A 23,788-nucleotide genomic window follows, 5' to 3' on the forward strand; every position below is an offset into this window, starting at 1 on the left:
GAAAGAAAGATAATCTAGGAGGGCAAAAAAGGAGTAGTTGCACAGGATCCTTAGACGGGGTATGGAGGGTTTTTCCCCAGACATTGTTTATTTTAAATCAAATTTATTTTTCTCAATATCTCTGTGAAAAAGAAAAAGTTCATTATCTGCATACACATATGAACTGAGGCAAGGGGCAGTCACATGACTTGTGTGAAATTATACAATTAAGTCAATGGCTGAACTGTAAACAAAACCAACGATTCCCAACTGCTAGTCGGCTGCTCTAATGGATCATGCTCCCTGCTATGTAATAGGACTGTTTCCTTTAATTATGAGTTCTTCATTCACCATCAGCTTATCAGCCAGAGGTTTCATCATTGGTTTTGCTATTCTTGCATTCATGGCATTACTCTAAGTATATGAGACTTCCATGATAAAAAACATAAAGACCGCTACTTACTGTATCATACCAAATCTGAAAATTCCAACTGCAATGGCAAGGATACATCACCAAACCTGCACTTAATGGCACAGTTATAGGTAGAACTGCAATTCTAACACCTATTTGGGGTTGATCAGTGACCTGGAGAGAATGAATTGTGTTCTTTTAGATCCCAATTTCAGTGCACTTAAAATCTTACATTACAGAATTCTATGGTCTCATTAGTCAACAAAATCTGCAAATACAACCTGGAAGTAAAAGTCCCAAAGGTAGCAGATTGTTAAAGATACATTTTGGAGCATCTGTGATGCTGGGAAGTAGACTAAGATAAAAATCATGAGATATTCTTACATTATACGCTAAAATCTATAAAAGAAAATTTATTGGGTAAACAAAGTAAATTGCTGAAAAGACGTATGCAGTCACTTGTCTTTGAGAAGCACTTTGTGTTTCTTTGGCACAGATCACGGCAGCAGTAGTAGCAGCAGCCTTGCCCTTGGTGCTGATTTCTTACTACTCTAAATGTCTCCTCTGAGCCAGAATACACTGGCTGTTGCTGATCATGCTGTGAGACACCTGCACTGGCTACTAGGCTTGTCATGACGCACAAAACCCTACCATCTTCAGCTTGACATTGTGCAAGTTATAATTATTCATCCAAATGAATATGTCAGAGCAGCAGCAGCAGACCTCTCATCAGAGCAAAAGAAAAATACATCAAAACATTATCAACCCAGCAGGAAGACAGGGACCATAAGGAAAATTACCCATTTTTAATATGGATGCCACAAAGCCATGCCTATTATTTCACAAAAAGAAAGGAAAATAAAGATCTTCCAAGTTTAAAGTCCAGAAACACTGAATCCAAAGAGGAAATGTACAAAAACAGACAAGGATTTTTTAAATCAATTATCTGGGACCTATTTACAATCTCGTAAACAGAAGTTTGCTGTTAGACTACGTTTATTTTGCTTAAGAACTACAACTGTTTAAAGATTGTTAAGAGAAAATAACTCCCACAAGCAAAATTGTTTCCAAAAAGGCAATGGAAAAAGACCATACAAAGTGGTCTGATACTGCTTCTTACGCTTAAAATAAACCTTGCCAATACTCTTATCATGTCTAAAAGACTCAAGAGTTCACACCACTGGTAGAATCACCAAAATGCTTACGATGTATTGCTATGCTCGATGCTAAAACAGGTAAATAGTGTAATTTGAAAATTTTCTAAATTTTAATGGCAAATGTAAAAGAAAAACTGAAATCACCCCTAGACCTACACAATGAGGACAAATCCAAATTTTATGAGCATATACTAAATAGCCAAGTGTAAATAAGAGTCCCAGCTCCTAATTAAATGTGAAAAAAACATACAACTTTTAGAATATTAGGAAACTATCTTTTCAGAACAAGATATGAAAGATTTTCTCATTCAAGACACAAAAAGCAGAAATCACAAGAAAGAGATGATACATGGGACCACACTGAAAGTTAAACTTCTGACAGAAAAGATCATACACAAAGTTAACAAGTATGCCACAGAAAGAAGATACATTCCATGTAACCAACAACTGGTATCCAAATAAAAAAGGGACACTTACAATAAAAGACAAAATTTTAAATACACAAAGATTTTAAGTACCATAATGATGATTATCAATTCTTGTTAAAAATTAAGGTCAGACTACCGTCGGACTAAGACTTGGAAAGGATTTGGAAAAGTAGGTATTACTATGCAATCCTGGGTACGAGTGTAAACTTAGACAACCAATTTGGGAAGGCAATCTGGCAACATTTGGTAATCTCAAAGAGGCACATTCCTTTCAATCCAACATTTTCACTTCTAGGCATAAGCCACCCTAAAAGTCTCCCACGTGTACAAGGAAACATAAGGATGTTCACTAGAGCACTACCTAAGAAATTGTGAACCACCCTATCAGTATGGCAATGAAGAAGTTAACTGGTGGATTCATATAATGGAACTATATTAAGCATTTAAAGTAAATGTACTAAACATACAAAGACCATGGGTAAATCTCAGAAACAATGCTGTTTAAAAACTTCAGCCAGCCTGTATTATAGAATATGGCATGAGCAAATGTGGCAAAAAAATATGCATGGATAGACCATGTATCAATTTCAGGAAGGTGGTTACTTCTAGAAAGGGAGAGAAGAAAAAGGAAAAAAAGGGAAATAAAGTCTTACTTGTTCCTAGAACATTTTATTCCTAAGAGAGAGACAGAAATAAAAGATGTAAGTGAAACAAACATGACAAAAAGTTAACATCTGTCAAATCAGAGTCTGTGGATAAAAAGGAAGGTAGCCAAATTTTCATCTGTGCTTTACCAAGAATTTTAGTATCTTCTTTAATTAAAAAATAAATAGGACATTCCAGTCACTAATTAGTTCTGTCTTCTTAGAGCTAGTACAAAACAGAAAACTTGCTGTATGACCTAATTAAATCTAAAATTCATCCCATGCTTAAATGTGCAAGGCATTGAGCTGGTGTTAAGGAGCGATAGAAACTTTGAAAGAAATTACCCTCAGAGACTTCCCAGTGTATTGAAATCACAAATTTTGCTAAATGACAGAATAAGGTAAGTGCTAACACTCTTTTTGTGGAGACGCAAACTTTTTCACAGATTTAAGTATGGGAAAAACCTGAGTTATCTATATTCAAAAACACTAGAAACTCATCAAAAGTATAGTCTTGGGATTTTGATATATATTAAAATATAATCTAGAGATAGCAGATCTGGAAAGAATAATACAAGCACGGTGTTATCTCAATCTCACACATAACAAAATTTACAGAGCCAATAGGACATGTGTATTTAAAAAAGAGGAAAATATATATTTTAAAAAGAGGAAGGCCAAATAGAAAATGTACATTTGGAAAAGAGGAAAAGTTTCTTTAAAAAAAAAACAAAAAACAAAACACAGCATTTCTTAGATATTTATAACATATATCAGAATACCAAAAGCAAATCACAGGGTATTTCCTCTCCTTTATTTTGCTGTGTTTTCTCAATTTCCATCGAAAGGAGGGAGACTTTTGTTTTTAAAGAAAAAAATTAGAAAAATAATTTTTAACATGTATGTGATTAAAAGGATATTTGAACTTACACAACACTATTTAAATCCTGTTAGGTTTTTTAAAAAACTAACTACATATACAATCACTTGACTCTGTTTTTATTGAAAACATTAAGCATAAATTTTCACTTGGCCCTATCAAAATTTCCTAACACAAATATGGGCAGCCTAGAGCGTATCTATAAAATGTCCACAGGAATGTTTTTCCCCCCTTTGCGATAAGAATAGAAATGCTCTCTCCATTTTGCTCTCAACTGCCACAATTTACTTGGTGAAAGAAGGACCCTGCCTGTCATCATTAGATTGTTCTTGGAGTCTAACCACCACTCTGTCAGATCTTTAAAAATCACACACACGTCATGTTGATGATGGTGCTACTAATACCCATACCACCTTGTATCTACATAATGCTGTTTATACTGCACTTCTAATTTCATCCTCTTGTTAAATTATCACCAACTTTTTAAGAAATTAAATTGACAGAAGCAGGAGCAAGAATTTCCTACATTCTTTACATGAAGTATGAATGTTCCAAAGCCCACACAAAAATATAATCTAAGTTCAGGGATGAATTATGGGAACTCCTTTATAACAATAAAAACTGAGTGGAAATGATTTGTATTTTCAGTCATAACTCATTCTCCTATGAAAAATGATTCTCTGATATTATGCCATCAATATTAACAGTTTTAGTAATCTGAAAAATCCACTCAACTTTCCACTTACTGCTCACGGCTTTATAGAGTTCTTTATGATTTAAATTTAAAGGAAAATTCCTGTCATTAGACCTTCATATTTATCTACTATGAGGCATAAACATCTCAATACTGGATGGTGTGTTTACATGTGAGGTGAGGGAGAAAGTAGATATTAACTACTAGAAAATATGGAAAAAAAGCACTCTAAAAGTTCTGTTTATAAATACATGCTTAGGAAAAAACCTAAAAAGAAAAAAAAAACACTCTATAACCTATAAAGACCACTTATGCTTTTTAGCTACTTAAAATAAATTTAACAACTTACCTGTGGTGTCCAAGACACAGAAAATGGAACAGGAAAATCCACAAAACAATCTGGTGATTCTGCAGGGTACTACAAAAAAGCATAAAATCAGGTGATTTTTGCTTCTGTGTGGTAATTTCACACGAAGTATCTTAGAAAAACTGAATAGGAAAAGTTTTATTATAAATTCAAACGCATTATATATAAATATTTTGATTCTATTCTTATAGAAAATGTCAAGAGCTAATTAATAGTCAAGTTATGCTCAGGAGGTTCAAAGTTTGGTGACTGGGATGCCAAAGCACTGGGTTTTGAGTAAAGAATAATGAATTAATTCAGTGTCAGGTCCCCTGTTAATGTAAGTTGAGGGGAGAACCACACAGGATCTCAGTTTCTTTATCTTTAAAACGAGAGATTTTTCATCTTTAAAACTGATTGGTATTTAATATCCTTTCAACCTAAAATTTAATCTCAGTCTCAGTCACTATTTAAAAATGCTGTATCTGTTAAAAGAATCATGAAATGTACAAAAAATGTAAGCTATCAATTAAAAGAAGTATTTTCCACAACAAAGCAATTACTCCTAGCAAGAACATAAATAAAAAGAAGCAATGAAATGCTTTCTGGTTATTAAGGAAAAATAGAAGTAACAGCTTTAAGAAAAACCTTTTCATGGTTGATAAAGAGAAAATTAATTCAATACCTTCACACAAAAAGTGACAGTCATTAAGGACAAATCAGATGTCCAAGTTAAGAAAGACAAAGGCAATTTTTCCTAAAATCAATTTCATTATTATAGAATTGTACTACATGATTTCTGTAAAATCCAATTCTGGATTCTTGAAAGTCACATGTAATTATAAAATACTCATTTCTTTTTTCATTAAAAAGCAAAACTTACTAAGAGAAAATGAGTTTGGGGAAAACCTCTGTCTCTCATTTGAGAAAATATTTAAAAGAAGTTTTAGACTTTCACTTTTTTCACTACTTCGCTGAATAAGCAAATGGGTTCCAAGAATTAGCACTACAGTATTTAGCACACACCAGCCCATCCGAAGTCAATGTTTTGAAAAGAATTAACATTTAGTTATAATATGTGGTTTGCTAAAAAGAAGCTTATCAACATATTCTGATGGTACCTGACTACACAGAACTGGTAACACAAAGGAAAGTATACAGGAAATCATATAAAAATATAATAATGATTTAATTTGGAGAAAAGGAAAAAAGAAGAAGATCAGGCTGAGACTGAGGGAGCTCTAGTACAATTCTAAATATCAGATTCTAAGTACTTCAGATTATAACTGTTATAATCACTACAAAAACGATCTGTATGCCATTTTTACAAGTCCTGTGATTATCTCAAAGTAAGTGCAGGCAGAGACCTTAGCTTTCTGATTTCTAGTTCTGCTAACTTGTATGATCTTGGACAAGTCATTTAACCTCCCTGGCTGTTTGATATGTAAAATTGATGAGACGCAACTAAAAGTCTTATAACATCTCTTCCCTCTAACATGTTAAGATTCTGTAAAAATAATAATGCACACTTGAAACCTCCATGGGCCAAAAATGGAGTATCTAGTTCAATTTAAATCGCTGCTTTTTATCTCCTACTCATGCCGACAATGAACAATATCAACTCTTTAACTTAAATCATCAATCTAGGGAAGAGTACAAAGTTAATGAGATGTTTACTGTATTGAGAGCAGATGAACAAAGGAAAATAGCTGTTAATGTGGAAGTCATTTAGTACATACAGCAACATTATTTTAAAAGAAAATATGATCCTAATCCAAATAGGACTCAGTAAATAAGTATATACAGACAGATACAGAAAGAGACCTACAGATAGTTAAAAAAGAGGTTAGAATTTGATATGATCCCATATCCATAAATGAGTCTCCACAGAATTTTAGAATTTGAGATAAGAACATCTTTCAAATATATTTTTATGTATAATTATGCAGACATACAAATATAATAAATTAGATTGATCTATCTGTAGGTGACTTTATTGTAGAAGTTAAATGCAAATATACTGTATGTTATATTCATGTTCAACATCAATTTTGTTTATATAAGAAACTATACATAATTTTTTATAGAATCTAAAAAGCAAACTGATATACTTCTGGAAGACTTAACATGAATTATGAAGTAGGATCCTAGATATTTCAGAATCATTTGTGTGGCAGCACTAACTACAACACAGATGATTAATGCAATATTGTGAAACAGCTTTATCAAAATTCAGATAGTTTTTGATAGGAAGCTGTATAGATAGGTATATATAAAACCAGAGACTAATTGCCAAGTTTTTCTTTAGCAGTCTAAATGACAACAAAAGCTCCACATAAAGGGGCATTAATTAAAAAATAAGTGGTCAATCATTTTTATTAACAGTTTTTCAAATCTCACTTGAAACAATTCAATCAAATCAGTAACTATAAAAGAATTATCATAGCATATTAAGTAAATATTTTTATCATATATGGTATTTTTTAGACTCTGTAGCATATTGTTCTAAGGAAAATTTTAACCCAAATGTTCTGTGATTGGACCATCTAAGCAGCAAGGTTACCGCCAAGTAAATACATACAAACTGTAGCAAATTACAGAAACAGCCATCAGAGACAGAGTGCCCAGCCTCTGAAACATGTGATTTGGTTTTCAAGTAGTTCTGCCCTTGGCCAAAGCCAAGGAAGCTCTTGTCCACCAGGTATTGTAAATACTGCATAGAAATACACCTAGAAAAGTGACAAAATTCAACTGTTTCCCTTTTTTGATTTATGTACTTAATAGAGTGATTATTTAAAATTAATATTTTCTTTGAGGGTTGGAGACAGTGAGGGGGAATGGCAGAATTGGAAGAATATGTATATAAGCAAAAAAATAAATGTGTTCTTTTACTATATATCAAAAAGTATCAGATATAAGAAATAAAGGTTTGTATATTTGCAAAGATAAGCGTGCTTTATGGTTTACTGTTTTTTTTTAATCAGCTTGACTCTTTAAAATTTAGTTTGAGCTATGATATTTGCCTTATATACTCTCAACGTATAGCTTCAGTTATCAGTTTTTAACTGAAAATCCCAAATACTCCTAGAAAAAGAAGAAGAAGAAGAAGAAGAAGAAGAAGAAGAAGAAGAAGAAGAAGAAGAGGAGGAGGAGGAGGAGGAGGAGGAGGAGGAGGAGGAGGAGGAGGAGGAGGAAGAAATTACCACATCTAAAATACATCTTTGGTCTATGAAAACTGAACTAAATGGACAATTAAGGACTCTAATGAAATCATACCAACATAAGATTCATTCATTTCCACCTTGGCTTTTTTTGTTTTTTTTTGATATAGTTTTTTTCTTAATTCCTTCCTTAATTTAAATAAAGCTTTCTAGTCTCTCTTGCCAGGACATCCATATCAATGCTTCACAGCTATCGATGCTGCAAATATGGACACTTGAAAACATTCTTCACAGAAATTATATTAAGTGTCACCTTATCTACCCAAAAAAAGATGTAATAAAAAGCAAACAGGATGGAACATACTAGTGGCTACATCCTCACTCTCAATACTACTAATAATGTCAATAATTAGAGTTAATAACAAAATCTTGTAGTTACAGGCAGAGCTGATGTAAAGCATCGTCTCCTTAGTAAAAAAAAAAAAATTATTTTTTATAAAAATCAGGCTATTAAAAAAACATTACCCCACCAGCACCCAGAATAAGGATGAGATGCATTTAAAATTTTTCATTTTGGTCTTCACAGTGGCAAAGGAACTTTTATCAATGTACAAAGTATAAACAAATAAAACTTTGAAGTAAATGACAGAACCCTTGCCACTAGTGGTATGTGACCTTTGGTGGTAGAATAAAATAAGATTTCTCCCTGATCTAAAAAAAGAAAAAAAGAGAGAAAGAGAGAAAGAGAGAAAGAGAGAAAGAGAGAAAGAGAAAGAGAGAAAAAGAAAGAAAGAAAGAAAGAAAGAAAGAAAGAAAGAAAGAAAGAAAGAAAGAAAGAAAGAAAGCGAAAAGAAAGCAAGCACACCTTTAAAAAGAAAATAAAAAATGTTCACCTTAACAAAACTATCCATAATATCTTCTTTTACAAACAAGATTTCTACCCCACTAATTTTTTCAACACTTAACAGTCATGAATCTTAAAATTATACCTGAATAATTTTATGTGTGTGAGGAAAAAGAGAAAGTCATTTCTCAACTTGTCTGATAAAGAGGCATTATAAGATACCAACTTTTCTGTGTCACCCAGTACAGCTTTATATATTTTCTCTCATGGAAAGCTTAAATGCCAGACACATTTTTAAAAAGGACAAACACAATTGATCTTTTCATCACTACAATCTTCTGAAATAGAGTTGATTGATGATTCCTAGAAACAAAAAAAGTTAGATGTCCTAGTTTTCCCAAATTCTAATGTTTCCCTAGTGATTACCAAGTAAACGATTAATATGCTGAACTTGCTTATTCTACTTATTTCTCAAAGTTCAAAATCTAGAACTAAAAAATAAGGATGAAACAGCTATATTTTGTGCCAATAAAGTTAGTAAGTAATCACAGATCACCAACCTGTGAAGAGTCTACAAATGAAGGCATAACCTTTGCAAATTCTTAAAATACCGGAGTAAAATTTCAGACAAAACAAGCAAGCAATAAAAAGCAATGCATGTGGATGTGTTTTCAGAGTCCAAGTGATGTTCAGAAATAAGAACTACAAATGTAATTCATAGAGCTGAAGACAAGAGACTTCAGTGAAACTTTACTTGGGACAGTGGAAACTCAAGTTTTTTCTTTGTACAGCATTACAAATGGCACGTGGAGACTTATCCGTAGTATTTATTATGAAGCCTATATTTTGATCCAATTTGCACTGAACAGTGACATGAAATTATGTCTATGCTTTTGGAAACTTGAGGGGTAAGTTTTAGGAGCTTTCCAAAATAAATTACTTAAAGTACCAAATATATATATATATATTTTTTGGAAGCAACAAGCACCTCTTTACATTGAAAACATTCAGAGTTCATTTCACAAAGTATTTCCTAACCATAACAGTTTAATGAAGCACATACCTTTGCCTTCAACTTGAGAGTAATTAAATGTTTTCTACCAGAAGCATCTTCAGCTTTTAACTTGATGGTACTGAGACAAGTATCCACAAATACAAGTCTGGTGAGTAGAAGGAAATAAAAAATGATCATGCTAGGGAGGGCAAAGTTGGGGGAGGGGGAGGTAAAGGATGGTAGAATTCAAAATGAAAATATCTGCTGTATTCCTATTAATCCATTACAAAAATTAATCCGAGGAATTTCTGCATGCCAGCCCTTTATGCAGCTATAGATTTACTGCCGTTAATACACCAGCCTGGTGCTTAATGCAGTCATAGATCTCTGGATTATTTACAATGTGTGTCAAGGCTCATGCTGTGGTCAGTGAGCACTATGTTTCGGTTTTCCATCACTGGAACCTTTGGCACACACAGCATGTTGCTGTCAGCTTCTACTTATGTACACATTAAACTTCCTGTCAAACTCTTTGATCCATTTCTGTAGTTTCATACAATATGAGACTTTTGTGCTTCCTTTATTTGTTTTTCTCTTCAATGAACTTCTCCTTTATTATCAATAATGTTAGTGTACAAAAATCTGGCTGATATTAGTTCATATACTCAATTGATGCTCTAAGGAAAAGGTTATATAAGCACAGGTACAGTCCAATCTGGTAACAATAAATTTTCTTTTTGTGCAATATATAGCTTCTGACATTTAACCTGGACATGCATTCAAGATGACTAATATTTTAAACCCATAGCACAAGCACAATTGTTTCTGGCTTTAAGTTGCTCTAAATGCATGAATTTTCTACAACGGAAACCAATACCCTTTGAAATACATCATTCTGTAAAAATATGGTCCCTTGAGTAGTATAAGCTACTGCCAAAAAGGTTCAAATTTAGCAGTATATTTACTAGTGAACTGGGCATGTGGATATTTTTTGACATTTTTACAATACTATTCTCTTGTAAAGATAAAAAGTAGCCTAAGAGTATTGCACAACTTATCACCCAGACTGATGGTGAGACCCATTAGAGTTCAGAACTAACATTAGCCTCCTCACCTAGGAAACATTTCTTTTAACATCACTATATGCCATCTAGTCACTAGCCAGATGTAATGGTAAAATGGGTCAATTTCAAGAAATGCTGGGCAATAGTTGTGGAACACTGCTTGTAATGAAAAATAGATCTAAGTCTGAAGATCTGGATCCTCAAAAATAGAATAAGAAGTAAAACAAAACAGTCTTTATCCATAGAAGAAATATGTATCCTAAACTATGCAAAGTCTAGGGTCCTAGAAAATAAATGAAAGCAAAATTATTCTAGAAAAAAACTATTTACATTAAAATATTAATGACTTGTAAGTAAAAGAAAATAATGGTTATATATCTGTAAACATCTCCCCAATCCCCTACCCCCGACAGTTTAGAACATGAGACTTCGTCACGTGTTTCATCAAGACGACTCTAAGGCTCTGACTCTGAAAACGCTGACACTTCAGATTCAAGACGTTGAGACATGCATTCATATTCTCTCTAATCAAAACAGAACCAAGGAATTTTAAAAAGTTACAAGTAAACAGTTAACAAAAAGAACAAGAAGGAACAAACATTAACAAAACAAATTTCCAACAGCTATTATAAAAATGAATAGTGGTTAGAAAAGCACTGGGTGACAAAACAGATCAGAACAGGAAGAAAAGAAGGCTCCAGAGGGTGGACAGTGGGCAAAAAAAGGGAAGTTTGTATAATACGGAGAATAGAAAGTATGACTTAAATACAAGATGAAATTAAGAAAAATTTTTTAAAAATGCAAGAAACCAAAAAGGAATGAGGGAATTTTAAGTGAAGTTATAAACAATAAAGCTATGACAAAAACTGTAATTGCTCCACCATTAGTTTTCAGTGAAAAGCATTTATGTAGTCATTAAAAATTTAGCTGCTTACTAATTATGATTTTTAGAATCCAGCAACAGACAAAACTAAGAGACTTAATTATAGTTACAGAAACTAATGTAAATATATTTGACCACGGCAATTTAAAAGGAAGAGAGGACAAAACTTGAGAGATAGAAGGAAAAGATATGAGGAAGGAAGATCAGGGACACTAAAATTTGTAATTGCTAATGTGAGAGTAAGAGATACCATCTTTAATTGAAGGGACATGAAAGAAGTTTAAGAAATATTAAAGCTAACAGAGGAATAAAAGAAGAGTGAGGAGGGGAGAGAAAAGGTAGTATGAGAGCCAAATCCTTTTCTACTATAATAATCGGTATGTAATTTCCAAAACTGATAAATCAAGTTGTATTGAATAAGGCACATTATTTAGAAATGTGGAAGTTGTGAACATGAACATTTCAGTGAACATGAACGTTTCAGTGTCTATCTTAAAGACTAAGAGCAGGGATACAAAAATGGTGTGGAGGAAAAAAAAAAAAGACTGCTGCTCTTTATCATAAGCCCTAAGTAGTTTACAATCATGATAAATATATAGACACAGAGAGAACAAGAGGGGTGGGAAGAGAAAAAGAAAGACTAAATCATTAACTAGTACTTTTCACACTGCTGCTCAGCATCAAAATATTAAAAGTTACTGAACATCTATAAAATAAGATAGAAATAAAAGTTCTGGTCTTTATTCAATTACACAAAAAATTATCTTCCCACAAAGTTTAAGACAGAGGAACTACATTAGATATGGCCTTGCTGTCAAAATGATCATAACGTTAATTCTGCTGAACTTTAAGAAGTAATTCAAATAAAGTATCAAAACAATGTTTGTAATTGCAGGTTAATCTCGGCATAGTCATTTAAAATTAAGCATTTTACCCATGCTGATGCCTGTCTACTTTGTATAAGGGACAGGAAGAAACCTTATTCTAAATTATTAACATCTTGGGTACAAATTTGCTAAACCAAATTTTGGCAGGGTACATCCGACAGCTAGCAGTCCTTCCAGCTGCACTTGGATGTCAGCATGTCACTAAATCTGGCCGATGAACTGTAAGCAGTGATTTGTGCATCTCTTGAATCATTTGTAACAAAACCACGCCTTCCCCTCCCCCTACTCCTCTCATTCTCCCTACCTGTACACCAGAACTTAAGCCAACATAAGCCAGCAAAGACCATGCAGACAAGAACAACTCTCTTAGAGCAGCTCTGACCAACAGAACCTCTGCTAGGATGGAAGTAGTCTATACCCGCACTGTCCAAAACAGCAGCAACAGCCACATGTAGCTATCAAGAACTTAAAATACATTAAAACTGAATTTTTAATGTAATTTAAATATAAATATCAATAGCCACATATGGCTAATAACTACTGTACTTAACAATGCAGCCAGGGTGGGGCGCCTGGGTGGCTCAGTCGGTTAAGCATGGGACTCTTGATTTTGACTCAGGTCATGATCTCATGGTACAAGGCTTCAAGCCCCACGTCGGGCTCTGTGCTAATGGCACAAAGCCCGCCTGGGATTCATTCATTCATTCATTCATTCATTCATTCTCTCTCTCTCTCTCTCTCTCTCTCTCTCTCTCTCTCTCTCTCTTTCTTTCTCACACACACACATATACACACACACACACACAATCAATAAACTTAAAAACAAACAAAAAAATGCACCCAGGGTGGATGGTTGAGAAACAAATGAAAGAAACTTGAGTTCCAGGATAACCTTATGGACCAAACAGAGCCACGAACTCCCTCCTGACCACCTTGCCTACCTCTCAACTGTTAAATGAGAGATGAATAAAATTCTATCTTGTTTGAAAATTGAGAATTTGGCATTCTCTTTGTTAATGGCACCTTAGCTTGTACCCTTACCAACAGAATATATTTCTATCCACAATAAGAATAGTATCTTATTGTTTGGTGTATGGAAGAGATATTAAGGGAGGGGAAAAAGTAATAAACTGTTAACAATATTAAAATCAATTTTTCTAAAAAAAGCCTATTTCAAATGTTCTGCTTTATTGTAAAGTTGGGTATCTCAATTTAGACAATATGGAATAACTGTAGTAGTTTTCACTCATTCAAGTAACATAAATTCATATAAATAATAAACAGGAAAGTCATCACTTTTGAAAAGCCCACATTTTTGAAAAGTTATAAAATCACATTTCAAATTTATATTTAGAAGTTATTACTTATTTATATTTAGGTGTTCTTACTTAGCTAGGCATAATCCAAAATTGACTAAGCAAGTGTAAACATACAAATATAAAACCTAAAGAAAAAACTCTATTTTTGGCACTTTACTTTGTATTTATCATTTGCTACATTTCTTTACAAGTTACTGCTTACAATAAAATGGCACTAAACTTGACAGTTAAGTTTTTTAAACATTTGAAAAGGACACTAATTCTTAAGCTTACCAGAGGTTTTTGCTATTCACATTAATAGCTGAATGTTATCAATAGAGAAAAACAGAAGAAAATTGCTTTGTAACACTATCCTTAGTTTGACCAACAGCTTAAGTTACATAGTTTTTCTTTAAACATCTAAGATGCATGGGTGCCTGAGTGGCTCAACAGGTTGAGGTTGAGTGTCTGACTCTTGATTTCAGCTCAGGTCATGACCCTAGGGTTGTGGGATCCAGCCCTGTGTCAGGCTCCATGCTGAGCGTGGAGCCTGCTTGGTATTTTCTCTCTCTCTCTGCCTCTGCCCCTCTACCTCCGTCGCACTCTCCCTGTCTTGCTCTCAAACAAACAAACAAAATTAAAATAATATAAAATAGTTGCATTTATGCAGCAATAACATCAAAAGGCAGGTTACAGACCTTCATATTTTAATAAAGCATCAATTCCATGTTTACCACCACCCTCAAGTTTAAGCATTAACTACTTCAAAAAACCTCCCTAATTGGTGTTTTTTTCTTGTATCTTCTGTATACATCAATCTACCCTGTCCTCCCATGGCTAAATTAATGTCCCTAAGTACTTTTTAAATTGTATCAACCTCTTGCTCAAAAACGGCAAGGAGTCCCCATCACTTGCATATAAACAATCCTTAGGCTAACAGTCAAGACCTTTCAGTCTGGCCCTGATATTAATCCTCTTAAGTCAACAACTGATCTCCAAAGTCCAAAGATGAACAGCACATTTCCAGCAGTACAAACTTGTTTCTACCACTGCCTCTCTTGTAAGGCTCTCTATACTCCTTCCAAGCTTATCCCAATATCCACCTCCTCTAAGAACCTTCCTAGATCATCTGCAGCCCTAAAGGATTTCACCTTTCTCACAACTGTCACACTGTTCCTCTTCGTGTAAATTTTTGCTTCCCAAATAACCTTTTATTTAAGGAATATGAAAGGGTTTTTTTTAAGTTTGAGAGAGAGACAGAGCGAGAGAGCAAGCATGCATGCATAGCAGGGGGGAAGCAAAGAGAGAGGGGAGAGAGAGAATCTCGAGCAGGCTCCATGCTGTCAGCGAGGAACCCAATGTGGAGCCGTAATCAAGAGTCAGACGCTTAATCCACTAAGCCACCCAAGTGCCCCAGGAATGTGAAAGTTTTAAACTTCTATGCATGTATGTATTATACGACCATGGGGGTGCTGCTATCAGACTGGTTCATATTTATTGATTCATATGCAAGTTTTAAACAACTGAACGCATATTGTTTAAATTGTAATATATACTATAAACTTTTTACCAATTTAGAAAAATGCAATTTTTTCACTGTTAGATAATTTCCAGTTATTCAGTGATTTGAATATATACGAGGAAAAAGCACTCTAACATATAGGTAATTTAGAATGAGAATCATACTTATTAACATCTATGTTCTTATGCATTATGCAATGGAAATTATCATTACTGGTTGTAATTAAATCATAATACTAATTAAAAGCTGTAAAACTCCTATGTAGTCTGACACTTTTAGGTGAACTGGTGGCTCAACAACTTTATACCTACTTTACACAGGGCATTATTGGAAATCGAATGACATGTGTTTCTTTTCAATCTTTATTAAGTATTAGTTTCATTTGAAAAACTATGAAAATGTGGCTCAAAGAGGTTACATTACTTGCCCAAGTTCACACAGCTGATAAGCCAGAATTAAAGCTCTTGTTAAGACAAAATGAATTCCAATAACTAGACAAGTATCTCCATTTCTCCCAATAAGGTATACAGTTCTTTGAAATGTACTGAGAATTATAGAAAATATCGCCATCAATGGATTAAGTCCATTACCAAAATAAGGTACTTCATTAAAAATCCAACTTAATATATGTCTACAATCTTTTAACAGCACAATAAATTTAATAAAACTCAGCTATTTTACAAGACAAATTTAAAAGGCTAAATAGTTGGAATTCTACTCACTCTAGTTGACAAAAAACAACCATCAGATCACACTTCCCCCAGTTGGAACTATCTAATCTCTGAATTACCTGGGCCATGTGATTACTAAAACAAACATAAGGTATTTTATCACTAAGACATGCATTTCTTCCAAATTGAGACACTTCTGAGACTGAAAGAGGCCAGGATAAAAGGATAAAAATCCTCATTTATGTCAACCCACTTATAATGAAAAGTATTCAGTCAGGGCATTCTTAATAACAAACAGAAAATCTTGCTAAACCCCAAGGACTCTACTTAATTCTTATCATTTTCATGAGCCATTCTACAAAACAACACAAGCAGAAGTGAATAGAAACCCATCAAAACCTCCTTCTGCATCACTCACCTTTGCGAACTGTGTAACACCTAAAATCACCCATAGCTGCCTTATCATCTTTTTACCCTTTGGACTACTAGATGTTTTTAGTGAGTAGTTATAGAAGTTGAAACAAATTCAGAAATTATAACAATAGCAATCAAACTTAAGGTCAGTTACTAATTCTCAATGTCATTTTTATAAAAAAGGTATGTGAATATAGAAAAAAAAGATTTCAATCATATTCTAAGTATTTATTTATTTTTCCTATTTTTTTATAATGTCTGATCCAACAGAACTGACTAGATATGTCAAATATCTAATTTAAAAACACAGCAAGGTCTTCATTACCTTAAAAAAATATTTGTTTTTTATTATCAGATTTTACCATTACCCCAAAAACTCTATACGATTATTATTTAGAGTGTAGGGAAAATATAGACATACTGACATGGTCTGGGAATCATTAAGATTCTGACAATCCATTCAAATCAATTAGTTGTACAAATCACTATCTGCGTCATTTTAAGGGATATTTTACATTAAAAAGCTGGCCACCTGGCCAGCCAGGATCTCAAAAGGTAGCAATTCTAGTATGTGAACAGCCCAATTCAACTCTTGGTGTTAATATCAGTGTGCCAACTATACCAGACCTAATTTAAGAATCAAATCACAAAATAATATCGATAGATTTTCTTATTCCAGAGAGTGAATAAATACTGACAACATCTTCTTTGGCTTCGGACAATCCATGCAAACAACTTCTCTTCTGCTAACGCATTCCTCATTTGTAAAGACTATGAAACAAATGATTCAGAAACAGGAGCTATATTCTAATTCAATCATGCACACTAGTCACTATAATTAAACTTTGATCTTTCACAAATCTAAGCAACAGATTTCAAAACTCTCTCTCAGGATGGGTTAATTTTGCATATGGCCAATTTTATCCATGATGAGATAGTCACACACTGAGGATGAAACTAATAAAAACTATCTCTCCAAGTACTTGAGGTAACTTCAATAAAGGCTCCATCTCAGAGCTCCCCCACAGCACAATTCCAGGCAGCATCGTTCACACAGAACGCCTGAGGACTGTTATGCAGCCAGTCTTGGCTACATACGCTCATTTTATATATAAAGTTCAGCATAAAAATATGTATCTTGAAATTTATTCTGAGAATTAACTAAGAATTATGTAAAATGGTTAGCAGTAAGTAGCATATGACAGAAACTTCGAAAGTGGAAGTTCCTGTATATAATAATCTTAGTTCCAGGGGGAGACAAGCATTCATGTTGTAAGCAGTGCTATCATAGAGGTATTCATAACCTTCTTTTTGGCATCCTCTGTTATCCAAGATAGACATTTCTTTTTCTCCCACATCAGAAAAATGTATATAATGCAAAGTAAAAGTAAATACTTTCTATTTGTCCCTAAAAGATATTTATTCCATAAAATATTTTAATACTTGCACTATTTCTCATATACCTTTGTTGCTAATGGCGTTCAAGAAATCTTATAATTCTGTAGTACTTGTCACAGCTATAATTAAGTACTACTGTGATCATCTACTTAAATGCTGACTCTCCCACTAGATTTAAGTTCCTTGAGGAATCCCAAGTCTTGCCTATAGATCTCCACTGCCTTACATTATAGGCATTCAATAGTTAGGTGTGGGGGGGGGGGGGGGAAGAATGATTCAAAAATCTCATATTTGCATTCTCAATTCTTGAACTACTTATTACTGGAGTTCCTCCAAACAGGTCACATCCATTTAAAAAAAGGTTTCCCTTCCCAAGTCCTTCCTACATTCCTAACTATTCTCTAAACACCTAAGATCTTAACATTTAAGCATCTTTAAATAAGTCAACATGATTTTTCTCCATCACCTTAAATCCAAAGAATGATCAGGTCCATGGTGTCAATGCCTCCAGACAAACCTCCATGATTTCAGCCAAATTACTATTAGTTCATCTCAATGCATTACTTGTCTTCTGTCTCTCCCCTCCATCGTTATGCTAAATTTTATTTAAAAGTTCGAGCTTTTCTCAAATCTTATTCATGAATGGCACCTTATCAAATCATGCCTAATCATATGAATAAACATTAGCCAGTCCCCACTAAAACCACCAACAGTACATTTAAAGTTACACGTAGCATCCATTTCTGGCGAAAATGGAGTAGCTTGCCACAGAACTACACTCCCACTGAGAACTACTTAGACCAGCCTGATGCAAGGGGAAAGTAAGTTTGAAGGCAACAAAACTTGATGAACCAACGTCCTGAAGTAAGAGAAACAATGGAGAGGTAAGCCAATACTGCAGCCATTTTTCCCTCGGCTAATTTGCCAACTCTGGGCACAGGGCAAGAGAAGTAGGATTTGGGTGAAGGGCACAGATAGCTGCCATTAAGTGGCACCAAAACATAAAACAACAAAACCACCTAGCAGCATTTCTGGCCATCTCTTAAGGTTAGAGAAATAAAAATAACAGACATAAAGGGCCAGAATCTAGTGAATGGTAGGGCCAGAGATCTTATCCTAATATTCAGGCCATTTTTCCATCAAAACTTTTGATAAATCCTTAAACTGCAAGGGATAAGAGGATAAAAGAAAAAAATAAGCAGAAAGCCAATGAAAACCAAAGGAGAATAATTAGATCTCTCATAATATAAGAAAAAATTAATTAACATTTCCCACTAGTGGGAAAAAGCCCCAGTGAGTATCGCCAGGCTCTCAGTGGGAACTCTTGTATGGCTACCCCTAAAAGCAAAACAAACAAGAGGTAGATGAAGCACTGTCAAAAGCAGACCCCTGACTCCAACTGGGAGGTAAACTGGACTTGTGAAAAGACACATATAAAGGGTGCCTGGGTGATTCAGTCGGTTAAGCATCCGACTTCGGCTCAGATCATGATCTCGTGGTTCATGGGTCCAAGTTCTGCACTGGGCTCTGTGCCTAGAGCCCGGAGCCTACTTTGGATTCTGTCTGTCTTTCAAAAATGAGTGAAAAAAAAAAAAAAAAAAAGACACAAATAAGAGTTTAGGATCTACCAAGGGAGAAATTCCAATGAACACACCTAGCTCCCGCTGGAAAGTTCTGAAGACTTATAGCTTAGGAGAGAGAGGGAAACAGTACGTACTACAGTGAATCTTACAAAGACTATATAACCCAACCTGAACCAGTTCAGTCTCTAGCAGGATTACAGTAACCTGCCCCCATTCTATTTCTTAGCAAATGAAAAAGTAAACACTTCGTCAAAGAAAATATCCTCATCTAGAGCCTCTCAACTTTTTTATACACAACTTCTAACACTCAACAAAAGATTATCAGGCATAGCACTTAGCCTTAATGAACAAGGGCAAATACTGAAGAACAGCCAGCAACAGTCAGTGAGAAAAGGTGCATTAACTAAAATATGTGCAAATTAAGTTCATTTCTTCACTTCTCCCCTTTTACCAGTTTTTGTTTTTGTTTTTTGGTTTTTTGTTTTTTTTTTTTTTTTTTTTTTTTTTTAAGAAAAAGTAGTCATCTTATCGAGTACAGACCAGGAAATTTCAGGTTTTACATTTTTGTTGTTGTTATAGAGTATTCAAGCCATTCTATTGTGAAAATAAAGAAAAACCCTTTACTCTTTATTGTTAAAAAAAAAAAAAGTATTGGGCCCACATGAAAAGATTCTCAACATGACTCATCATCAGGGAAAAATACAAATCAAAACCACAATGGCATACCGCCTCACCCCTGTCAAAATGACTACAATCAACAACACAAGAAACAACAGGTATTGGGGAGGAGGGGGGAGAAAGGGGAGCCCTCTTACACTGTTGGTGGGAAGACAAACTAGTGCAGTCACTCTGGAAAACAGTATGGAGGTTCCTCAAAAAGTTAAAAATAGAACTACCCTACACCCAGCAATTACACTACTAGGTATTTACCCAAAGGATACAAAAATACTGATTCAAAGGGATACATGCACCCCAACGTTTATAGCACCATTGTCATCAATAGCCAAATTATGGAAACAGCCCAAGTGTCTACTGACTGATGAATGGTTAAGGAAGATGTGGTATATATACAATGGAATATTATCCAGCCATAAAAAAGAATAAAATCTTACCATTTGCAATGACATGGATGGAACTAGACAGTATTAGCTAAGTGAAATAGAAGAAATCAGAGAAAGACCAATTCCATATGATTTCACTCATGTGGAATTAAAAAAATGAGCAAAAACATTAAAAATAAAAAAAAGAAGCAAACCAAAAAACAGGCTCTTAACTACAGAGAACAAACTGATGGTTACCAGAGGGGAGGTGGGTGGGATTAAGGAGTGCACTGATTGTGATAAGCACCCCATGGTGTATGGAAGTAATGAATCATTATATTGTACACCTGAAACTAATTAACATACTAACTAACATAACTAACATACTACTGTATGTTAACTGGAATTTAAATAAAAACTTAAAAAAAGTAGCAGGTCCAGGTATTTACCAATGTAGATGAAAAAAGAAAAAAAAAACATGAAAACCTACATACAGATGTCTATAGCAGCTTTATTAGTAATGCCAAAACTTGGATGCAACCAAGATGTCCTTTACTAACTTAATGGATCAATAAAATTGGTATATCCAGACAATGGAATTATATTCAGTGGTAAAAACAAATGAACTAACAGGCCATGAAAAGACTAAGAAGAAATTTGAACACATATTACTAACTAAAAGAAGCCAATCTGAAAAGGCTACATACTGTAGGATTCCAACTATACACATTCTGGAAAATCCAAAGCTGTGGAGACAGTAAAAAGATCAGTGGCTGCTAGAGGTTAGGGGATAAGAAGGCAGGGATGGATACTTGGAGCACAGAGGAAATACAGGTCATTAAACATTTGTCCAAAACCATAATAAGATGTACATGCCTAAGAGTAAACCCCAATGTAAAGTATGGTTTTGGGGTGACAACAATGTGTGGATAGAAGCTGATCCATTATCACAAATGTAGCACCTTGGTGTGGGGAATAACAGGGCAGTCTACACATACATAGGGGCAAAAAGTACAAGAAGAATCCCTGTACCTTCTTCTCAATTTTGCTGTGAACCTAAACTGCTCTAAAAATGAAGAAAGCAGACAGACAATTTGGAAAAAAGAGAAGGAAAAAAAAAAGTACTAGGAATGCCAAGACCCAGGACTAACTACATGACTGAAAACTATAAGAAAAAAAAAATTAAAAACAAACTCTGGTGGATCTAGATTATGAGAGTTAGTAGAAAAGTATTTTTAAATAACTATGTAAGAAAATAGGGAAAAAGAGAATTTTAATAAAGCACTGAAATCTTATATTAATATCTAACAAAGTAGACATTAAGGGAATAAGTATTACCAGAGACTAAAAGAAACATTTAATGATAAAAACGAAAATCCACAGGAAGATACAGCAATTATAAATCTGTACACATTCTAAAATTAAAAATAGAACTGCCATATGGTCCAGCAATTCCATTTCTGGGTATACATCCAAAGAAAACAAAATCACAATGTTGAAGAGATAGCTGCATCCCCAAGTTCACTGCAGCAATATTTACCGTAGCCATGACATGGAAACAACCTAAGTATCCGCTAACATCATGAATGGAGAAAGAAAATTTGGTATAATTATATACACCAAATATACAATGAAATACTATTCGGCCACAAAAAAGGACATCCTGCTATTGTGACACCACAGATGGACCTTCAGGGCATTATGCTAAGTAAAACAAGTCAGACAGAGGAAAGAAATACTACATGACCTCACTTGTACATGGAATCTTTAAAAAAAGAAAAAGCAAAATAAAAGAAAAAAACAGAACTCAAATACAGAGAATGCACTGGTGGTTGCCAGAGGCAGAGGTGAAATGAGTGAAGGTGGTAAAATGATACAAACTTCCAGTTATGTAATGTAAAGCACAGTGACTATAATTAATACTGTATTATATATTTGGAAGTTGCTAAGAGACTAAATTTTTTTTTAATGTTTATTTTATTTTGAGAAAGAGAAAGAGAGAGAGTGAACATGAGCGGGGTAGGGGCAGAGGGAGGAGAGAGAGAATCACAGGCAAGCTCCACACTAATAGCATGGGACCCCATCTCATGAACCCTAAGATCATGACCTAAGACAAAATTAAGAGACGCTCAACTGACTGAGCCACCCAGGTGCCCCGAAAGTAAGTCTTGAAAGCTCTCCTCACAAGAAAAAAATTGTGTAAGTATGTGTGATGGTGGATGTTGGCTAGCCTTATTGTTGTGATCATTTCATGATATATACATCTATCAAATCACTATGTTGTCTACTTAAAACTAGTATTATACGTCAATTATATCTCAAAAAAAAATATTAAAAAAAGTCTTGTGTCAGGAAGAAAAAGATTCCAGACAGAAGGACAGAAATGCAGGAAAGAGTGAAGAACACTGGGAGAAATCATTGTTATTGGGACACATATATACACACAAATATATGTATACTGACTTTAAATAGAATCACAAAGCTTGCCAACTTGGGGGGTGGGGGGGACGCTTGGGTGGCTCAGTCAGTTAAGCATCTGACTCTTGATTTTAGTTCAAGTCATGATCTCACAATTGTGAGCTAGAGCCCCACATTAGGCTCCACGCTGGGAGTAGAGCCTGCTTAAAAGTCTCTCCCTTCCTTCCTCCCCCTACCACCACCCCCCCATCTATTCCTCCCCAGCTCATGCACACACTCCCTCAAAAAAAAAATTTTTTTTTAAAGCTTGCCAATTTTAAATAGAGAATTAAAATGTATGATAACAATAATACAACATGTAAAGAAATGAGAAAACACATTAAGGAGATTTATAAGAAAATTGGTAACAATAACAATGTATATTTTGCTATATGTATGTTGTAATTTCTAAGGTAATTCTAGAAGAACAGTAAAAGAATGTATAACAATTTAATAGAATAAAAACTAATAAAATTCTTGATTATTTCAAATAAAGGCAGATGAAAGCAGATGGGAGAGAAAAATACAAAATGGGTGAGACAAACAGAAAACATACAGCAAGCTATCAGTGAAAATGGCAGTAAATATATTGAGTGATGTCAGGGACAATGGCAGTGAGAAGTTCCTAACAGTCTCTCTTCCATAACAGCCACAAGAACAATGGCCCAAAAAATATCAGGAAAAAAACCAAATATGTGCGGTGATGGAGATGTTAACGAGTTTATAGGAATTCTTCCACAATATGCATATAAATCAAAATGATCATATTGTACACATTAAAAATATTATAATCTTTGTCAATTATACCTCAACAAAACTAAAACAGTAACACATTTATATTCAATAAAAATATGGTAACATCTTATTTTGTATATAAAAATGTTATTTTTTTTCCAAATCATATTTAGTATTTTACTTTGTAGATCAGTTTGTTAAACATGATATCCCTTTAATTCATAGCCACAGTAATGATCGGTTGCCCTAATTATAATCAAATACTTTGACTAAAAAGGGTATAAATTGCTAAAACTG

General features: G+C 34.1%; 1 protein-coding gene across 1 annotated transcript in view; it reads right to left on the reverse strand.

Annotated features, from left to right (window-relative positions):
• FANCL (FA complementation group L) overlaps nt 1-23,788 on the reverse strand; it is an 84,481-nt gene that overhangs the window by 39,340 nt on the left and 21,353 nt on the right. Inside the window, exons 7-9 of the mRNA XM_023251686.2 lie at nt 9,609-9,705; nt 4,544-4,612; nt 443-565 (exon numbers count right to left, since the gene is read on the reverse strand). Of these exons, the coding sequence (XP_023107454.1) occupies nt 443-565; nt 4,544-4,612; nt 9,609-9,705 (289 nt within the window). The remainder of the gene's footprint in view (nt 1-442; nt 566-4,543; nt 4,613-9,608; nt 9,706-23,788) is intronic.

Source organism: Felis catus, chromosome A3 (genome assembly GCF_018350175.1).
Source record: "Felis catus isolate Fca126 chromosome A3, F.catus_Fca126_mat1.0, whole genome shotgun sequence".
NCBI classification, from domain to species: domain Eukaryota; kingdom Metazoa; phylum Chordata; class Mammalia; order Carnivora; family Felidae; genus Felis; species Felis catus.